We start from the raw sequence: 18,796 nt of genomic DNA on the forward strand, positions 1-18,796 counted from the left end.
TATTTTAAAAAATGAATTAAAACTTTTTCAATATAAAAAAAATGGATTTTTCACTTTAATTACATACATGTAATAGATTGAAAATAATGGTGACCTTGAAGTGAACAGGCTTGAATTATTTCTTGTGAATTTTTAAGGTTATGAAATGGGATCTTTTTCAGAGTCTGCAAGTGCCTTGTGAAAGTCAAATTGACACGCCTGCTGGTGAATTAATAGCTTATGCCCATTTTCACTCATTAGCAATTCCTCCATTCTGTGAATTACCATTCATTGGACCCTTTTAATCTTTTGTTCCCAATATTTTAAAGAAAAAATATTGAGATGAAGTCAGATTCAGTCAGATATCATATTTTCACTGGACTATTTACATATAGAAGCAAAAGCACCCGAGTAGCTACTTTTCCATATATACTGGAATGCAAAATGAACAGTTTAAATAAGACTTAGACTTTCTGTGAAGTAGTTTTCACAGTATAATGCCACTTGATTTATAGATTTGGCTTACATATATAATTAATATTAACATTATTTATTAATTTTTTCCATGCTTTTACAGACAATATGGATCCAATATTATGATGGTGTTTTCAGATTTTGGTAAGAAGCCCCCAGTTTATGAAGATGCCACCAGAGTTGCCGATGCTATTCTCAATAGTGGCTTTGATTTTGAGAAAGGCTACATCATTTTCAACAAATTTAAGTAAGTCTTCATTGGAAACTTTCTTTACAAGTTTTTTCTATTATTGGATTTTAGGTGCATTAGTGACTTAAGCCATGTTGCACCAATTTGCAAGTTGTGCAAGCTGAAAAACTTGGCATAACTCACTAGGGGACCCCTATTCTCTCCACACGAGGTTGGCTAACTACAGCCTCGATTGAAGAGGACCTTAGCAATTTCTCCGGTTATAGATGAGAAAAAATCTAGTCAGAGATGGGAATGAAACAAATGAAAAGTGGTGAAACCACTATGCTATACCATCATGGATTAAAATCTGCATTCCAGCAGGTTTTATGTTATATTATATTAGTATTATATTTTATATTATATTATATTAGCTTTAATAGATAGGGTGGGGTCCCACTGCAGCACCTCCGAGGATAGAGATAATGAAATTGTTTGGGTCACAGCATACCTGAAGAAGTGTGGCTACCCCCAGGGGGTGTTGGACAGAGCCATTAGAGGAGTAGAGTCCACCCGTAATGAGCAGTTCGCCCCTGTGAGCACCGCATACATTCCCTACTATCCGGGCCTGTCAGACCACATTACACATATAATTCGAGGGTGTCAGATATGCTGTGTGCAACTTCCAGGTCAGAGGTTGCATACAGCGATATCTCGAGTAAAAGACCCCATATCCAAAGAAGCTAGCAGTGGGGTAGTGTATGAAATCAAATGCCTGGATTGTCGGGTGTGTTATGTGGGTGAGATGGGGTGGCGATTGAAAGACCGGCTGGGGGAGCATGCAAACGCAATAAAGTCCGCAAATTATGGAAAGTCTGCTGTGGCTGAACATTTCTGGAAGAAACAACATCAAATTTCCCCCAGAGGATACTGTCATCACAGATCATGCACAGGGGTTCTGGGGACCGTAAATGGCTTAAGAGTTTACGTATTGGGGCAGCTAGCAATACTATTAATAGGGATAGGGGGTGTACGTCTACACCCCCTCCTGGAAACCGTTGTTCTTGGGCGTGATGAACGGTTTCAGCTAGCGTGCTCCGAGCCATTTCTGGTCCCGGTGCGCAAAGGGAAAATTCCAACCGTGGAACCATGTGATGTATGCCGTGGATCTGCTATTTAAGAATGTGCTGCACAGTAGACTTGTGCTGTTGAGGAAGGAGACTGCTGCCTCTGAAAGCTACAGCAAATATTATCAAATTTTATCGCTTTTAATTTCTAAGTTTTTAGTATATTTTATCAGTGTTAATTATATTTTATTTTATTGTAAATATTTTATATTTATTTTATTGTAAATAAAGTGTTTTTAGTTACAGTTTTGGATTTATTTATCTTCCGGCTGGTGTGAAGCTTAATCATCAACATGGTTTGTCCCAGCCTTAGAGATATATTATATTATATTATATTATATTATGAGAATAGGAAAATTATTCTAATAATTTAAGGCATATCCAGGTAAAAAGGTGTGCAGGAAACTTTCTAATCAGTTTATATGCACCAGTAGCTCTTGATGGGAACAGTTATATTTCTACAATTGTATCCAGCAAATTGGTAGAACCCTAAGGAAACAGCTACTTGAATAGAGATTTTTCAAGGGAGATTTTTACCCAGATTTTGGAAAAACACGTCAAATTCAGATTTCACGTGTTTTTCCTGATTTAATCCAGATTTAAACCTGCCCTGAATAGGTTTCAGGGTATGATTCCTGGAAAAAGCATATTTTAGTCAATCACGGTACATATATATACAAAACTATACTTATATATAAAACTTTTATATAAATCTGAATGCTACAAATTCAATATTCCCAAAGATGTTACAGAGAAACCTTTGATTTTCTCAGGAATGATTGGTCACTTTGTAGGCAAAAAGTAGATAAAGGCAATTCCATGGTCATCATGGGAACAGTTATATTTCTACAATTGTATCCAGCAAATTGGTAGAACCCTAAGGAAACAGCTACTTGAATAGAGATTTTTCAAGAGAGATTTTTACCCAGATTTTGGAAAAACACGTCAAATTCAGATTTCACGTGTTTTTCCTGATTTAATCCAGATTTAAACCTGCCGTGAATAGGTTTCGGGGTATGATTCCTGGAAAAAGCATATTTTAGTCAATCACGGTACATAGGGACACATTTCTCTGCAGTTGGTGGAATTGATTCTTTTTCAGCTCCAGTGAAGCTAGTGAGTTTTTCTGAAATTTTGTGGTTTTTCATCTATTTGTAACCTAAATGTTATTTCACCTTACATTTTTTATCTTGCTAATCTCAGAGCTGGATTTATTACTTAAATCAAGCAGTTAACATGTTTTGGTGCCAAATATTTTTAATGATTTTTTAGCCAAGTATTTTTAGTGATTTTTGGTACCAAAACCCAGTATTATAAGTCGTTTCTTTATGTATTTATAAATAGTGTATTTAACTTAATATAAACAGTTACTGTAAATGTTATAATTTCATGTAGGTTCTGATTTTTATATTTAGCTAAGTATTTATAAAATTATTGCTTAATATTCATAGTCTTCTAATTGTTAATTTTATTAGGAAATACACAAGTTGCAAGTAACAATTCTCTTGTAAAACCTTGTTTAATGTACTAAACAGTATAATTCATACATATACAGTGTCTGAAACTTTTTTTTAGAAAACTGAAATGTATGAATATAGCACATGATGCAAACCTGAAACCACTTAAAAGTGATAGGACTTCAAGTTTTTATTCACCAACTGGAAAATGTGTGGTGCTGCAGTAGCTGGCAGGATACTCACAAAACTGCAATTGCAATGAAACTTATTAATTCTGAGAAGGTGCATTGCACATTTTGGTTCAACAAGCTGCAATGTGCCATTGCTGTTTTTCATAAATTTCAAAATGGTTTAAAAAGAAGCTACTGAGTAGATGTAAAGTGATATGGAAAATAAATTTTTTGTGGTATACACATTCAAATGTGATGCCTATGATGCCGGAAATGTGCTGAACTGTAACTCTTCAATCAGTAATCATCTGATCATGCACAATGTCAATTTTTGAGTGATGGATGTTGCAGGTCTGCCACAGTGTGTCTTGTCTTCCAGGCTCTCCTTCCCTCTTTTAAATTCTGCTGCCCACTTCTTAGCCATGGAATAGGAAGGGACATCCTCTAGAAATACATTAAATGTGTTTAATGTATCCTCATGAATTGCTTTTTGCAGTGATTCCTTTTTTCTCAAATATTGGTTGACTGTACAGTGACTTAATTTTTTTCAGTTTTTTCCTTATCCACACAACTCTGACTTCAGAACCTGTAATTAAAAAATGATGTTATTGAAACTGCATGAAACTTGGTGGGTTAATATTTAATGCATAACACTTCAAATATACAGAAATTAACTTTGTATCACTACCCTTTCATGCTCAGGCCAAAAAACTTTTCAAATGTCCCCTGTATGGCCAAGCTTTTGCTAGCTGGTGGAGGGTCATTTCTTTGTGCAAGTCATTTCTTTGTGCAAGATGTTGGGAGTGCAACAAACAAAATGAGTTAGGCATTATGAAGTTTCTGAGGAAGTGAGTCAATGTGCTGGAAAAAATTTTGTCTGGGGGCTCATCAGAGACTTAAGTGGCTGCTGTATTATGTTTGGCGACATACTCCTGAAACTGGCCCTAGAAATGCTTCAGTTGATGCAGAATACTTTGGTTCTAGAGCAGGTAGTCCTAATTGGAGATGTAATTGTAAGGAGACAGAGAATGTATTCTGTAAGAAAGACAAATGGCATAGTACAGACTAATATATATATATATATATATATATATATATATATATATATATATATATTATTCTTTAGTAATATGATAATTTATGTTGTATTTTACTTTTAATATACTTTTATAGTGGTTTTCCTTAAATTATTTCTAGATTTTTCTGTTGTCCCGGTAGCTGTTTTAGCAATGCCCGGGTACGAACAGAGTACATATTATTATTTTATCTTTCTATTGTGGTTTATTGTGTTTATTTTCTTAATTACGGGTGTTTTCTACTCATAGGTATTATGGTTAATACATTACTGGTCTTTAAGCTAGCCTAAACTCGATTATCTTAAATGCCCAGGGCCTATTCATTTTTTATTTTTCAACTTGTTACGTATTGCTAAAGAAATTGTCATATTAATTATAGATGAAAAACTGTAGCAATACTACTTTATGACAAAATGATAAAATATTAAACATTTTTATACATTTATTGTATTACATCTTTATACATATTTGTATTACATCACATGGTCGTCAATCCCCTACTTCATCGGGGGCTTTGAGCGGATTGACGGTCCATTCGATGTAATGCATTACTTACTTACCCGTTTCACAGTTGCTGTAGAAATTATGGGATATTAATTCGGTTCATAATAAATTTATAATAAATAATACCTATTTAACTAATAGCAATGGGAAAGGGACAAAAATGGGAATTTAAAAGAAACTTAGAATTCAGTATCGGACAAAATAGCAAAGCTGTGATAGATACAAACAGAAACGGGTAAGTAAGTAATGCATTACATCGAATGGACCGTCAATCCGCTCAAAGCCCCCGATGAAGTAGGGGATTGACGACCATGTGATGTAATACAAATATGTATAAAGATGTAATACAATAAATGTATAAAAATGTTTAATATTTTATCATTTTGTCATAAAGTAGTATTGCTACAGTTTTTCATCTATAATTAATATGACAATTTCTTTAGCAATACGTAACAAGTTGAAAAATAAAAAATGAATAGGCCCTGGGCATTTAAGATAACCGAGTTTAGGCTAGCTTAAAGACCAGTAATGTATTAACCATAATACCTATGAGTAGAAAACACCCGTAATTAAGAAAATAAACACAATAAACCACAATAGAAAGATAAAATAATAATTATATATATATATATATATATAGTGTGTGTGTGGGCACGCACACACACATGTTGGGAACAAAAATACAATGTATTTTTGTTCCTTATACAATGAAAATGCTGATAAACTGCTTGTATTCAAAATACAAGCAGTTTATCAGCTTGTAATGGTAGTAGATGTGGGCCAATGATTTGAAGCTTAAATGAAATGTTGAGTTCATTATAAAATATAAGGTTTTATTGAAAAGTGTTGTCTGCAGTTCGTCCCAAATATGACAAGAGATTTCAGCATGAAAGCCTTGTGGATTAACTCTAGGCTTGAGTGATTTAGCAGAACTTGTGGGGAGAAATTTTTCACAGAATGGCCAGCCTTAGTTGGTGGTTGGAATTTATTTTATAAAGGCTGTATTTACTTAAACAGAGGAGATGCAAGCAGGTTTTGCTAATGTCATTGTGGAGACATTAAGGGCTCATGGAACTGATAGTTTGGGAGTTAGAAAAGTTGGTGATTCACTGATACTAATGGCATGGGACAAAATTACACTTACACCCTCTCTCTGAGAGTGCTTGTGTGCTATCATTAATTATCTTAAACACTAAAAGAGAAACTGTAATAGAAGTAAAATCCACCAGCAGTCTAAGACCACATAGAAAAACACTTAAGCAACTATAAGAAGTGTATCAGGATCGTCAAAAGCAAAATACAAAACTTAATTTGTCTGTATGCCGGAAGTTTTATAAACACATTAACTGAATTTCAGCTTCTGATGGCAGGGGAAGACTAATACTTCTGATCAAAACTTACTTAAGGTGGTCAGAATGTTCCCCGAATCAGACTAAAGTAACACATCTTGAGTCAGTGTTGAGTGAAATTATTTGCAGTAAAAGAAGAATAAAATATAAATAATCTTTATTATAGATTTGCAAACCACAGCAGACCCAGGAGCAAGCATTACGTGTAAGACTGTTTAGAACAAGGTACGTTCTATTTAGAAAAAAGTAACAATGCATGTAGCCTTAAAAAAATATGGTAGTGGAGTTATGTTAGAGGACCAAATGATTCTGAGGCATGTGACAAAAATCTCTTTAAACAAAGGGTTCTTAACCTTTTTTGTGCCATGGATCCCCTTCTCAGAGTAATGTTTTTAAATGCATAAAGTAAAATACAGTCAGTCGGTCAGTCCTCATATAACATGGGTTTACACTACATGGATTCGATCATACACGATTTATAAATAGGGCAACAATGCCTCATATAACACAAACTGAATTCACTTATGCACAATTCGGCTTTGCATTTACAAGAAATGGCAGTCGAACGTGGCGGAATCACCCAAGCTGAACACAACACTTATTACTGTGTTGTTTACTCAGTTGCTACACATGCACTGCTTTGTTTGTGTGTATCGAGCTTTCCTCCTCAGTTTTGTTCATTTTATACTGTAATTGTGCTTTATTCCCTAAAAGTGAATAAAATGCTTGAAAAAAAAAAAAAAAAAGTGAAAAGGAAGCGTGCTGGCGAAGATACAGCAGGTTCAGAGAGAAAAAGAATATTTTCAAAAAAATAAAAAAAATTGTGAAGTGCTTTGAGTGAATGAGAGAACTTGCGATATTGTGCATGCTACAGGCCTAAATGAGGCAACACTGAGAACAATTAGAAAGAATGCAGAGAAAATAAAAGCAACTTTTATAGCAGGAACAACTCAAAGTGTAAAAAAATCTATCAGATCAAGACAAAGAATTGGAAGAGATGGGAATGTCTGTTATCTGTTTGGATAGCAGATCCAACAGGTGCCTCCGTAGCCAGGTGGGAAGGAGCAGCAGTGTGTAGCACACGCTTCTTGATTAGACCGGGGTTCGAGCCCGTCATCACCAAATACGGAGGATGCGGAAAGGTCAGGGAATGACCACCGCATATCCCGGAGAAATATGGCTTTGGTTGCTAATGCTCCTAAAAACCAAATGACAACAACAGCAGCAGATGAAACAAAGATGCGATCAGGAACAAGTTTGCATACAATAAAAGTATTAGCAATATTTTATTACATAATAATTGTAATAAAATAATTACGTATTTTATTACGATCATTAATTGTGTTCAATAATGTTTGGTTACAAATGTGTTTAATCTTGGGTGGTTGGCACCTAACCCTTTTTTTTCCCCATAAGGCCTGTTATTTATATTGCACGAGAGTTTCTAGGAATACAACTGCTGTTTTATTCAAGGACTGACTGTACATAGGAAGCCAATTATATCGAAATACATTTATCAAAATATTATATTAAAAAAAGAAATTTGTGGTATAGCAGCATATGTACTTCTTTATTAACACATTAAATAACAAGACAATACATTTAAAATATAGGCAAGTTAAAGTTATAAATTTTATTTTTTAAAGATTGAAAGGCTGTTTTTGAACACTGGAGACAGTGTGAAGGCTGTTTTTGCTGCTTAGCTTGAATAAGAACATTAAACTGTGGGATGGCCTTTGACATGGCAACACACGTATGGGGACCACATTCAGTTTCCATCAGATGGTTGCTGAGAGGTGGAGAATAAATGATGAACTCATGAATATCTGGCAGAGAGACGTTTGTATTTCTGCCCTCCGTCTTGACAGTAAATTTTAAATTGCGGCCGTGGCTTCAGTTTGGTTTGAATGTGTGCTTTCTCCTCATGGGGCATGGCTTGCGGTCCAGGCTGAACCAGTTTGGCTTGGTTCCCTCTGGTCTCTGTGAGTGCGGGACAGTGGAAACTGGTCTTCACGTTGCCCTCAGCTGTTAATTATTTGGATATAAGTCTTTTTAGATAAAAGTTTATTTAAATTGTTTTTAGAATTTATAAATAAGATTTTTAAAAGGAGAGCCGGAATTCTATCTACACACAGCATACCTCTGCGAGGTCTGGAAGGAAACTGAACACTTTGGACAGAGTAATGCACTCCTTCAGGCTAAACTGCCGTGGCTCTTCTTTGCTGGTCATGCTAAGCACTTCAGTTTTATTTAAAAATTTTAATATCATTGTTTAGATTATAAATTTAATAATTATTGTGAATATAATTCATTCTACCGTATGAATGAAATGTAAATATTGTATATTGCTACATATTTATTATATTTATGCGTTTTTTATTGTAAATGTTTTATGTATATATATATATATGTATATATTTTATATATTTTTAAAACTTGAAATTATATTTTATATATATATTTTGAAATTTATAAATAATCCTTGGTAGTAATAAATTTCATGAATGGAATTAGTGCATATGGACTTAGGTCCTGGTGGCACCTTTTAGGGAAGTGCCTAACATGTCCATGGCAACACACATGGTGGAAATCAAAATGATTTAAATTTTTTTGTTTTGATGGTTACACGTGTTAAAAATCTTGATTCGCAAAGATATATTGTTACAAATGGAATTAAAGGTCTCTTTATTATGCGAGGATAGGCTTCTCTCAAGGAACACCATAATTCTCCAAGAAGGAAGTGCTACATTTCAGTTGAAGATGTCCAATCAAAGTTCACAGACCCCTGAAATCTATCCATGGATCACTTGGGGGTCCATGGACCCCAGGTTAAGAAGCCCTGCTTTAAACAAATTGAATGGGCTGATAAGTATGATTGTTTGTACAGATGACATCAGCCTACCTCTTTTGCCCGTACCTGGTAATAATTTATCCAGTCTGACTGTAAAGATAGATCATAAATATCTTTCTTTATATAGCTGTATAAATAAGCAAAAGTTTACATAGGAAGCCATTACATTACAGCACATATTGCAAATCCCTTTACGGGTTGTCTGATTTGTGAGGTTCAGTAAATAACAGGTCTTCTCATCATTTTTAAGCACCCAGAGTGTATCAGCTGACAATCCAGTTGGACTTGATTATACAATATGAGAGATGTCAAAATGGAAATGTTGCATATTTCAGCTTCAGGAGCCAGGTAACTTGTGAAGGGGTTTAAAATATAAGACATGTTATATAATGATGCCATATGTGCAGACTCTTCTTATACTGCTATGGAAAAAAAAGTTTATGCACTGCCTTTACTGTAGTTTTTGACCTCTGTAGTTAGAAGTTTCAAAATATAAAATTACATGAGTTGAAACCTAATACACTTTTGGCATCTTCCATATTGTGTAATTAAGCCACATCTATTGTCAGCTGTTTAATAAATACCCTTTATTGTACAATGAGACAAATTGGATAATACTGGTGTACAAGCCCTTCCCTTCAAAGCCAGAAGACTGGAGTGCCAGTCCACCCACTGAATGAGAAGACAGCTATCTTAAAAATATCAGTGGTGGCATTTATGGTAGTACAGTGTACTTCTTTTGCTTTTGGGGAAGTGTTTCTTAGCCAAAGTGCAAGAGTCAGGCAACTCTTGAAAAGATTCACAATGGGAGATGTAATACAATGATGCCACCAAGATATAATTATGCTTGTGTGCTACCTTTTCTGTAGTTGAATTCCATGGCAAGAAGCCTCAAGTTATAAAATTATATAGAATTGTCTTTAAATTTATTCAAAATTTCTATCTCCATGACACCAGGTGGAATTTTTTTCCATCAGTTACTATCTAGTTGAAGGAAAACTTCTGCCCATCTATTATTATTATTATTAGCTACATGGTGGTGCAAGGAAGCTTGAGGCTTATGCTACACCAGCCAAAAAAATAAATAAATAAAATCCCGAGTTACCCTGAAAGAGAGAGAGAGAGTCAAAAGTAGAAGGGAATCACCAAGAAAGAGAAGAATGATTACTCAAACACTTTTATCTACCTTTATGTCATTAATAAATATAGACACTAAACTTGAAATAACTTGTACCTACATAATCATTAATAAATATTAAAAATAGTAAGGGGCCAGGTATCAAATCCTGTGGAATCCCACATGTAAAATTGCCAATTTTACAAACTACATTGTATCAAGTCTGTAGGGAATTCTCTGAATCTAGAGGTGTTCATCAACACAAGGAGCCTTGTTCATCTGTATTCATGTAGTGAACAAAGTTCTTGAATGATAAAAGTGAACAAGGCACCTAATGCTAATTGGATAGATTCCATCAGCACAAGATGCCTTGTTCACTTTTTGATGCAACAATTTCTCTTCCAATTTCCTTTCAGTTATCCTAGAATCTTTTAACTCCAAGTCAGCATTAGATAGTACTTCATTAGATCAGTTTGATATCCACATCTTTAAACATTTCTTCACCTGTGGATATAAATAGTAGTAGTAGCAGCAGAGGCATGTGATGCAAGAAAGCAAGTGTATGAACTTGTGCAGCATCAGCCAAAAAAAAAAAAAAAAAAAATCACACCATTCCCTCCAAATGCCTGTCCAGCTCCTCCCTAAACTTATTCAACCTACCAACCTCCACAACGACAGATGGAAGCCTGCCTCAGCAACCAACCACCCACTGGCCAAAGGCAAACTTCCGCACATCAATTCTACATCTGCCTTTTATTAATTTGAATTTATACCCCTTAGGTTCGTAACCTGAACAAGTGGAAAGATCATATCAGAATTAGCATTAGTAGAGGCATCTGATGCAAGAAAGCAAGCTTATGCAGCAACAGCCAAAAAAAAAAAAAAAAAAAACCACTTCCACTTCACCCCTCTCTTCGTTCGAAACACCTGTCCAGCTGAGCCCTAAACTTATTTAGGCCATCAACCTCCACGACAAGGGATGGAAGTCCGTTCCACCAACCAACCAACCACCCACTGGCCAAAGGCAAACCTCCGCACGTCCATCCCACATCTGTCCCTCCTCAACCCGAATCCACGCCCTCTCAGGCGACCACTCCGAGCAAGAGGAAAAACCCCATCAGCACCGAGCACGCTCAAACCATTCAAGGCCCCACACACCTCTATCAGATCATCCCGCCGGCACCCAGTCTCCAGACACTGCAATTTGGAAAACTCAAGCCTTTCTTTGCAAGAGCACCCCTTTGTTCCACTCACCAATCCCGCCGCCCCCCTCTGCACTCGCTCCAGCAGCTCCACATCCCTCCCGAAATGAGGCCTCCAGACCCGTACACAGCACTCCAGGTGCAGCCCGACCACCGCCCCACACAAGGGAACAATCACCTCCCCATCTCTGCCAGAAAAACTCCTATACATCACCGACAACACACAATGAGCCACTCCTGCAGCCCGCCCGCACTGCTCACGAACCCCACATCCGCCTGCACAACCACCCCCAGGTTCCCCCCCACTCCCTGCCACTGCCAGTGCAGCACCACAGAGCCGATACGCCGCTCCGGGGCCGCTGCCTCCCATATGCAGCACTCCACACCTGTCAATATTAAACCTCACCCGCCACTTCTCAGCCCATCCGCCCAACCCTTCCAGACCCCGCCGCAGCAGCACAGTGCCAGCAGTGTCCCCGACAACCCCGCCAACCCCCGCATCGTCCGCAAACCCGGACACCAAGCCTGATATACTATCACCAATATCATCCACAAATACAGAAAACAACAATGGACCCAACACTGAACCCCGAGGGACTCCACCGACAACACCAGTCCACGATGAGCAGCGTCCACCGACCACCACTCTCTGTCCCCCCCACCTGAACCACCCCCCATCCACAGCAGCAACCCACCTCCAATGCCACACCGCTCCAATCTGTGCAGCAGCCCCCCATGCGCAACAGCATCAAAAGCCTTTCCAAGATCCAAGCATACAACATCGAAGCCACTCCCTGCATCCAGCCCCCCCCCGCGACTGCATCACAATACCCAACCAAATCGGTCAGACAAGACCTCCCCCCAACAAAACCACGCTGCGTCCGAGCCACAACCGAAGTCCCGTCTAGACGACCCCGCAGCGCCTCCCCAACCAGTATCTCCATCAACTTCCCCGGAACGGAAGTCAAACTCACAGGTCCACAACCACCTGCGTCAGCCCCTGACCCTCCCCTACGAATCGGGGCCACACCCGCACATCTCCACTCCGCGGGCACCCCCCCTGGGTCCAAGGAAGCTCTCATACCTCCCTCAATATAACCGGACAGATCCCATCCGCCCCAGGCACCTCCCCTGTCCCCATCCTCAACAATTCCTCCTCCACTCCACTCTCAGTCACTGCAAGATTATCCAGCTCACCGCTAGAGCTGAACACACCTCCAGCACTCCCCCTGCTGAACAACTCATGTGTGAACGTCGATGCAAAACATTCATTCCGCCTGCCAGCCACCCTAGCAGGATCATCAACATTGACCCATCGGTATCAAGCGGACCAATCCGACCCCCCCCCTCCAGAGCCCACACAAGTAAAGAACACTTCGCTGCGTTTCCCCGCATCCCCCGCCAAAGACCACCTGCAATCCGCCTTCGCCCCCCCCCCCCACAACCTGGCCACAGACCAACCTGCATCCATCACAGGCCCCTGCGCCACATGTTAATCTGCATAAATGCAAAATATTTATGAAAGGCAGTAGCTATTTAAGTAGTCTGTCTATTGTTGGTTTGTTTTTTAATGGCACAAGAGCTGCTAAGGCCAAATGGTGCCTAGTCTGTCTGTCTTCTACCCCTTAACATCTCTTTATCCATAATAGTAACATTGAAAGAACTGTGGTATTAGTCCCTATTAGCACATTGCTCCAATTTATACAACAATTGTTCATGTAGGACTGTATTTAAAGCTTATTGAAATTAAAGTAAATGAAGTCATAGCCTAGGCATGATTTCCCCATAACAAATTTAGCAGTGATTGTTTTTTTTTTTAACTCTTCATTCCTATACAAATGATCTTGTATTACTTTAAGTATGGTCTCCATAATTTTCTCCAGTACGGAAGTCAAACATCGGGCCATAATTATTCACTTCACTGTTTGATCCATCATTGTGAGTAGGAGAGACATTTGTACATGTCCATTCTATAGAGACTTCCCTGAATCCAAAGGTACTGTCACTGCTGTTGCTCAAGGTTTGATTGCCTCTTTCATTGTTACTTTAATATAATTGAATAAATTCCATCGACACAAGGAGCCCTTGTTCACCTTTAGATACAACAGTGTCTCTTCCAATTTTCTTTCAGTTATCCTAGAATTATTTAACATCCAGTCAGTATTAGATAGTACATCATTAGATCAGTCTTATATCCACATATTTAAAAATTTCCTCACCTCTGGATAAAGGCAAAATAATTATTCAGTTTATCGGCACCCTGTATACAGGGGTAGTATTAGGCAAAATAATTATTCAGTTTATCGGCACCCTGTATACAGGGGTAGTATTAGGGTATTGTTTTTTTTAGTACTGAAGATTGTCTGAATTAAATTTGGAAGATTAAATTTGTTAATCACTATTAGAAGGCATGGCATGAAAGGTGTTGCATTCCAGGTTACCCTGGAATGAATATGAAAATTTAAAAGTTGAATGAATCACTTGCTTAGTCAACAATGTCATCTTAAATAAGTTATGCAGCCTTAAATTTTTATTGATTCATCTTTATAAATGGAAACAAAACATGAAAAGGTTTCAAAAATAAATTTATCATTTAATATATAACCTTCCTTTCAGATCTGTCGTCTCATATCAAACAACTGAAATACCAATATTTAGTTTGGATGCTATAAATAATGCAGAAAAATTGACCATATATGACAGTTTGGATGCTGATGTTCTACGTTCTTATCAAGAATATTCTTTAGGCTCTTTAATTTTTTATGCCATGAAAGAAAATTCATGTAGTGAACAAAGTTCTCGAATGACAGCTATGGATGCTGCTACAAAAAATGCAGGTAAGCAGAATTTAAAATTGATTTTATTCTATGTGGCAGTGATATTCAATGAAAATATGAAGAATTATGAGATAATAATCCTAGTTTAGTAAAATTTTTGAATTGCATTAGGCAAGATTAATTAAGAGAGTTGTATAGGCTCTTTTAGTTTTAAACATTTCTGAATAAGCAGCAATTCTTATGTTTCATATGGTATGTGAAATTTTTAGAAGTAATGATAAACTAAATTTCCTTAATTTTTTAATTTTTCATTTTAAAGAGAAATAATGTTTTCAGATTGAGTGTATCAAAAATTTTCAGTCATTAGGTAAAAAAGAACACATGTATTTTTTCTTAATCTTGTTCTTGAAAGAACTACTGCTTCATAGTTATATCTGTATACTGTATTATTATACAAAATTAACTCTGCTGAATTTAACTAGTTAAGTTTACTAGCTAATTATGCATAGTATTTTGTGATATAACTAATAAAAAATTTATTCTGCAAAACTCTTACACAAAATTAGCTTTACATTGTGGGATTTTTGCCCAGTTCCTTGATTATAAGCACATCACAGAAAGGATTGGCAGAAATCCTGAAACATAAAGCATATTCATGTGCAATATTTTTAAAAAATAAATTATTTATTGGATATAACATGTAACATTGAATGATGAAGACAGTTTTTCTTCCAATTTTTCCAAAAGAACTTTGGAATTGCGATTGAACCATTAATTTATTTTTTCTTTTTGTTAAAAATCTTTTTTTAAAGAAATATATGAATTTCTGAAATTTATTTTTAATTTTTATAGTTTTTTAGCTCCTTAAAGAGCAAGATGATTTAAGATAAGTTTATTATTTACAGTTTCCTCAGATTTCATATTAGTATTAAAATAGTTGTAGTAATGGCAATTGATGCAAGAAAGCAAGCTTATGTAGCATTAGCCAAAAAATTCTACACACTTCACCCATTCTACCCTCCATGAATTTTTATAGTTTTTCCTTCAGTTTATTCAAACAATCCACTGGCATGCATGTTCCAACAATCAACCACCCACTGGCTGAAGGCAAACTTCCACACATCTGTCTTGCAACCATCCTTCCTCAACTTGAATTTATATCCCCTCGTGTGTAGTCTCAGCAAGAGGAAGAATGCCATTAACATTTAGCTTACTCAATCTACTCAAGGCCTTAAATACCTCAATCAGACTCCCTGCAGGTGTCTAGTCTTGTCCTTTTCTACATATTTCTTAAAGTAAGACCTCCATACCTGTATACAGTACTCAAGATGCAGCCTAACCATGGCCTTGTAAAAGTGTCTGATCACCTCTTTATCCCTGCTAACAAAGTTTCTGTGTATCATTGACAAAGCCCCTTGAGCTCTCCTGGCAGCTTGTCTGCACTGCTCAGAGAATTTCATATGACTGCACAAGTACCCTTAGGTCTTTTTCATTTTCTGCTTCCCTGAGTGTAGAACCACACAGTTGATAGCCGACAATACAAAGGTTGGCAAAGTGGTTAACGACTAATGATGGTATGCTAATGCAGCAGGATCTAGAAAAATTAGATCGATGACTGAGAAATTGGAGTTGAAATTTAGCATTGACAAATGCGAGGTACTGCATAAGGATAGCAGTAATCCCAGAGTAATTTTTGCAAATACAGTCGGTTCTGCTACGACGCACATTTTAGCAATGCGACTGATATATTAGGGAACAATATGAGTATAACAAGATTTTCGCATTGGCTCATGCACGATTTAGTCTGCAAGTAACACCAGGTGAATTCAAAACCTGGCACCAAGCTGAACATAGTGACCCATGCAGCAATACATACAAGTTTACGAAGCTTTAAAAATGTCAAATGTGTGAGAGCTATATTTCCCATTTACCGTAGTTGTATTGGTCAGAGAACAGGCTGTTGTCATTCTCTGTATTCACAAGATAATAGGTGATATTGTAGGTAGACTCACGTTTTCAGAAGCTCACATTTTTCTGTTTGAATAGAAATTCCATGAGGTGGGTGGGATAAAAACAATTTGCAGTTCCCGGTTTATTGGGCTTTTCTGTTAGTGAAAGCTGATTATAAATGGGTAGTAAACTATCTTATTGCATTTACAATAATATGGATAGCTTAAATTCTATGGGGTTTTGTGTTATTATGGTGAAATGTGGTTCCTCTTCCATGAAATCTCCAATCATATAAAAAACAAATTTTCAGAATCTTCTCTTCACTTCCTATTTTTTAAGCTTTGTACTTTTTACTCCATATCTCACTTGTGCAATTTGTGTGTGGCATGTTTGTCATTAGTTATTTATTGCTTATCTTTTTTACTGTTTTAAATTTTACAATCCAAAAAAAAATATCTATTTATTAGAAATTTAAGATGTTTAAACCTGTGTTAGTAATTTTAAAAAGTTTCTAACTTTTTTAGTGTTTTATTTTACCAGTCTGAACATTGTTTTGAGTGCTCTGCCCCTATCCCTATTTTTCCCATAAGCCCTGTTGTTTTTAATGCACGAAATACCATAATGCAGAGAGTTTTAGGAACACATGTATTGTGTTATAGCAGAACTGACTGTGTGATGAAGTAAATTATCATGGAATCCTAAGTAGACAAAAGTGGCAGCGTAGGGGACCCCAAGATAGTAGCAATGAACTATATTTAAATAGTGATGATCAAAAAATGCATGAGGTTCATATATTACATTTATTTTGTATGTCGAGAATAATATAGCATTAAACGGCAATCTGTAAATTAATGCCTGCAAATACATGAATAACATTTAATCATTGGTTGTTTTTCTGTTAATTATTCATATACAAAATAATTGTACATAAGGAAAATATGAACAGTTCACATTAATGATAAAAGTTTATATGATATGTATATATATTTTATTTATTATTATTATTTATTTTATTATTATTTTTTTTTTTTCAGGTGAAATGATTGATAAATTGACTTTGACATTTAACAGAACAAGACAGGCTGTTATTACCAAAGAACTCATTGAAATCATTTCTGGAGCAGCAGCAATATAACAGACCTTGACTGTTAGTCATATCTAAGTGGAAAGATTCAGCATAACAAAATTGGGATTTTTTTTTTTATTCCATCTCAGTATCTTGACATCTATAGTATAGTTGTGGCCTCAGACTGAGTCAGACAGATATGTACAGAATAGAATATCATTAAAAATGAAAATGCATTGTAGTTTTTAAAACAGAAATTTGAAAACTAAATTTGTGGTGGTATCTGAAAACATTTTTATCAATATCTGAGAATGAACGAGTGAATTAATTGATGAAATTGGCATAGCAAACACACCACACTGTATAAATTATAAGTTCTAAAATACAGTCAAACTTGGTTATAACAAGCATCAAGGGACCGACAAAATTTCCTCATTATAACTGTTACTTGCTATATGGGGAAAACCCCTGGGACCGTTAAACAATGAACACTTTGTATCAGTGATGAGTTAAATCTACCTCCAATTTTTTTAAACTTGATAAAGAGATAGATTCAAAAAACAAAAGAAATATTAGAGAGAAAAAAAATAATATAAGTATATACCTACATATTATTTGCATTAATATGATTATATAAACTTCAATACACTTAATATTAAACACAATTTATTTGTCTGTAATTTTAAAACCATACACTTAATACTAAACAAATTTATTTCTCTGCAATTAAAAACAATACTATTTAATAATAAACAAGATTTCAATTAGTCTTTATTTATAAATCTTAAAATTGATGTTTGTTTTTGATGTTTCTTAAGTTTCCTCTTAAAACACAGTGTGCTAAGTCTCATTACTTGCCTTGGTTCCTTCAAAAAAATTGACTAAAATATCCATTTTACCTTGAGCTTGTGAGATTGTTGGCACTGATTTTGATTCACTTTCGACTGTCATCATATCATCACAATCCTCATCTTTACCATCGTTGTTATCATTTTCATTGGGCACAGCATCTACAATGTCACTCTCTGTAGGAAGACCACTAGTTAATAAGTTGTCATAAACTGGTACAAATTCATCGATGTTATCTGTATTAAAACCTACAACGTTGTTACATAGCAACCATTCGGATAATGGTAAGTTGTTTTCTTCGTTTCCATCTTCATCTACAATTGAAATTTCATTTGAATTTAATTTCGATTTCTTGAAGCAATTTGATATGCTTGTCGAAGTAACGTTCCACACATAATTCAATAAATTTATAGCATCCAATATCGATATAGACTTGGTAAGTTTCTGTTCTCTTTGATTGATCAGATGTAGAACTAGAAATCCTTTATAAAATCCTTTCAAATTCTTGATTACACCTGTGTCCATTGGTTGTAAAATTGATGTCGCATTGTGAGGCAGAAACACTAGCTTAATGTTGGACAAATTTTGAATCTGGGGATGTGCAGGACAATTATCAACTAACAATAAAACATTTTTCTTCTTTTTGAATAGCTTATTCCAATCATTTATGTATTGTGAA

The 18,796-nt window shown here is 36.0% G+C and overlaps 1 protein-coding gene across 1 annotated transcript in view; it reads left to right on the forward strand.

The window, feature by feature from the left end:
* Nucleotides 1–17,525, forward strand: part of ATPsyngamma (ATP synthase, gamma subunit) — an 87,769-nt gene extending 70,244 nt beyond the window's left edge. Inside the window, exons 5-7 of the mRNA XM_090388000.1 lie at nt 557–700; nt 14,092–14,312; nt 17,237–17,525. Of these exons, the coding sequence (XP_090244126.1) occupies nt 557–700; nt 14,092–14,312; nt 17,237–17,337 (466 nt within the window). The 3' untranslated portion in view covers nt 17,338–17,525. The remainder of the gene's footprint in view (nt 1–556; nt 701–14,091; nt 14,313–17,236) is intronic.
* The last annotated feature ends 1,271 nt before the right edge of the window (nt 17,526–18,796 follow it).

This window comes from Mastigoproctus giganteus, chromosome 13, assembly GCF_048544385.1.
Source record: "Mastigoproctus giganteus isolate SK-2022 chromosome 13, ASM4854438v1, whole genome shotgun sequence".
Lineage (NCBI taxonomy): Eukaryota > Metazoa > Arthropoda > Arachnida > Uropygi > Thelyphonidae > Mastigoproctus > Mastigoproctus giganteus.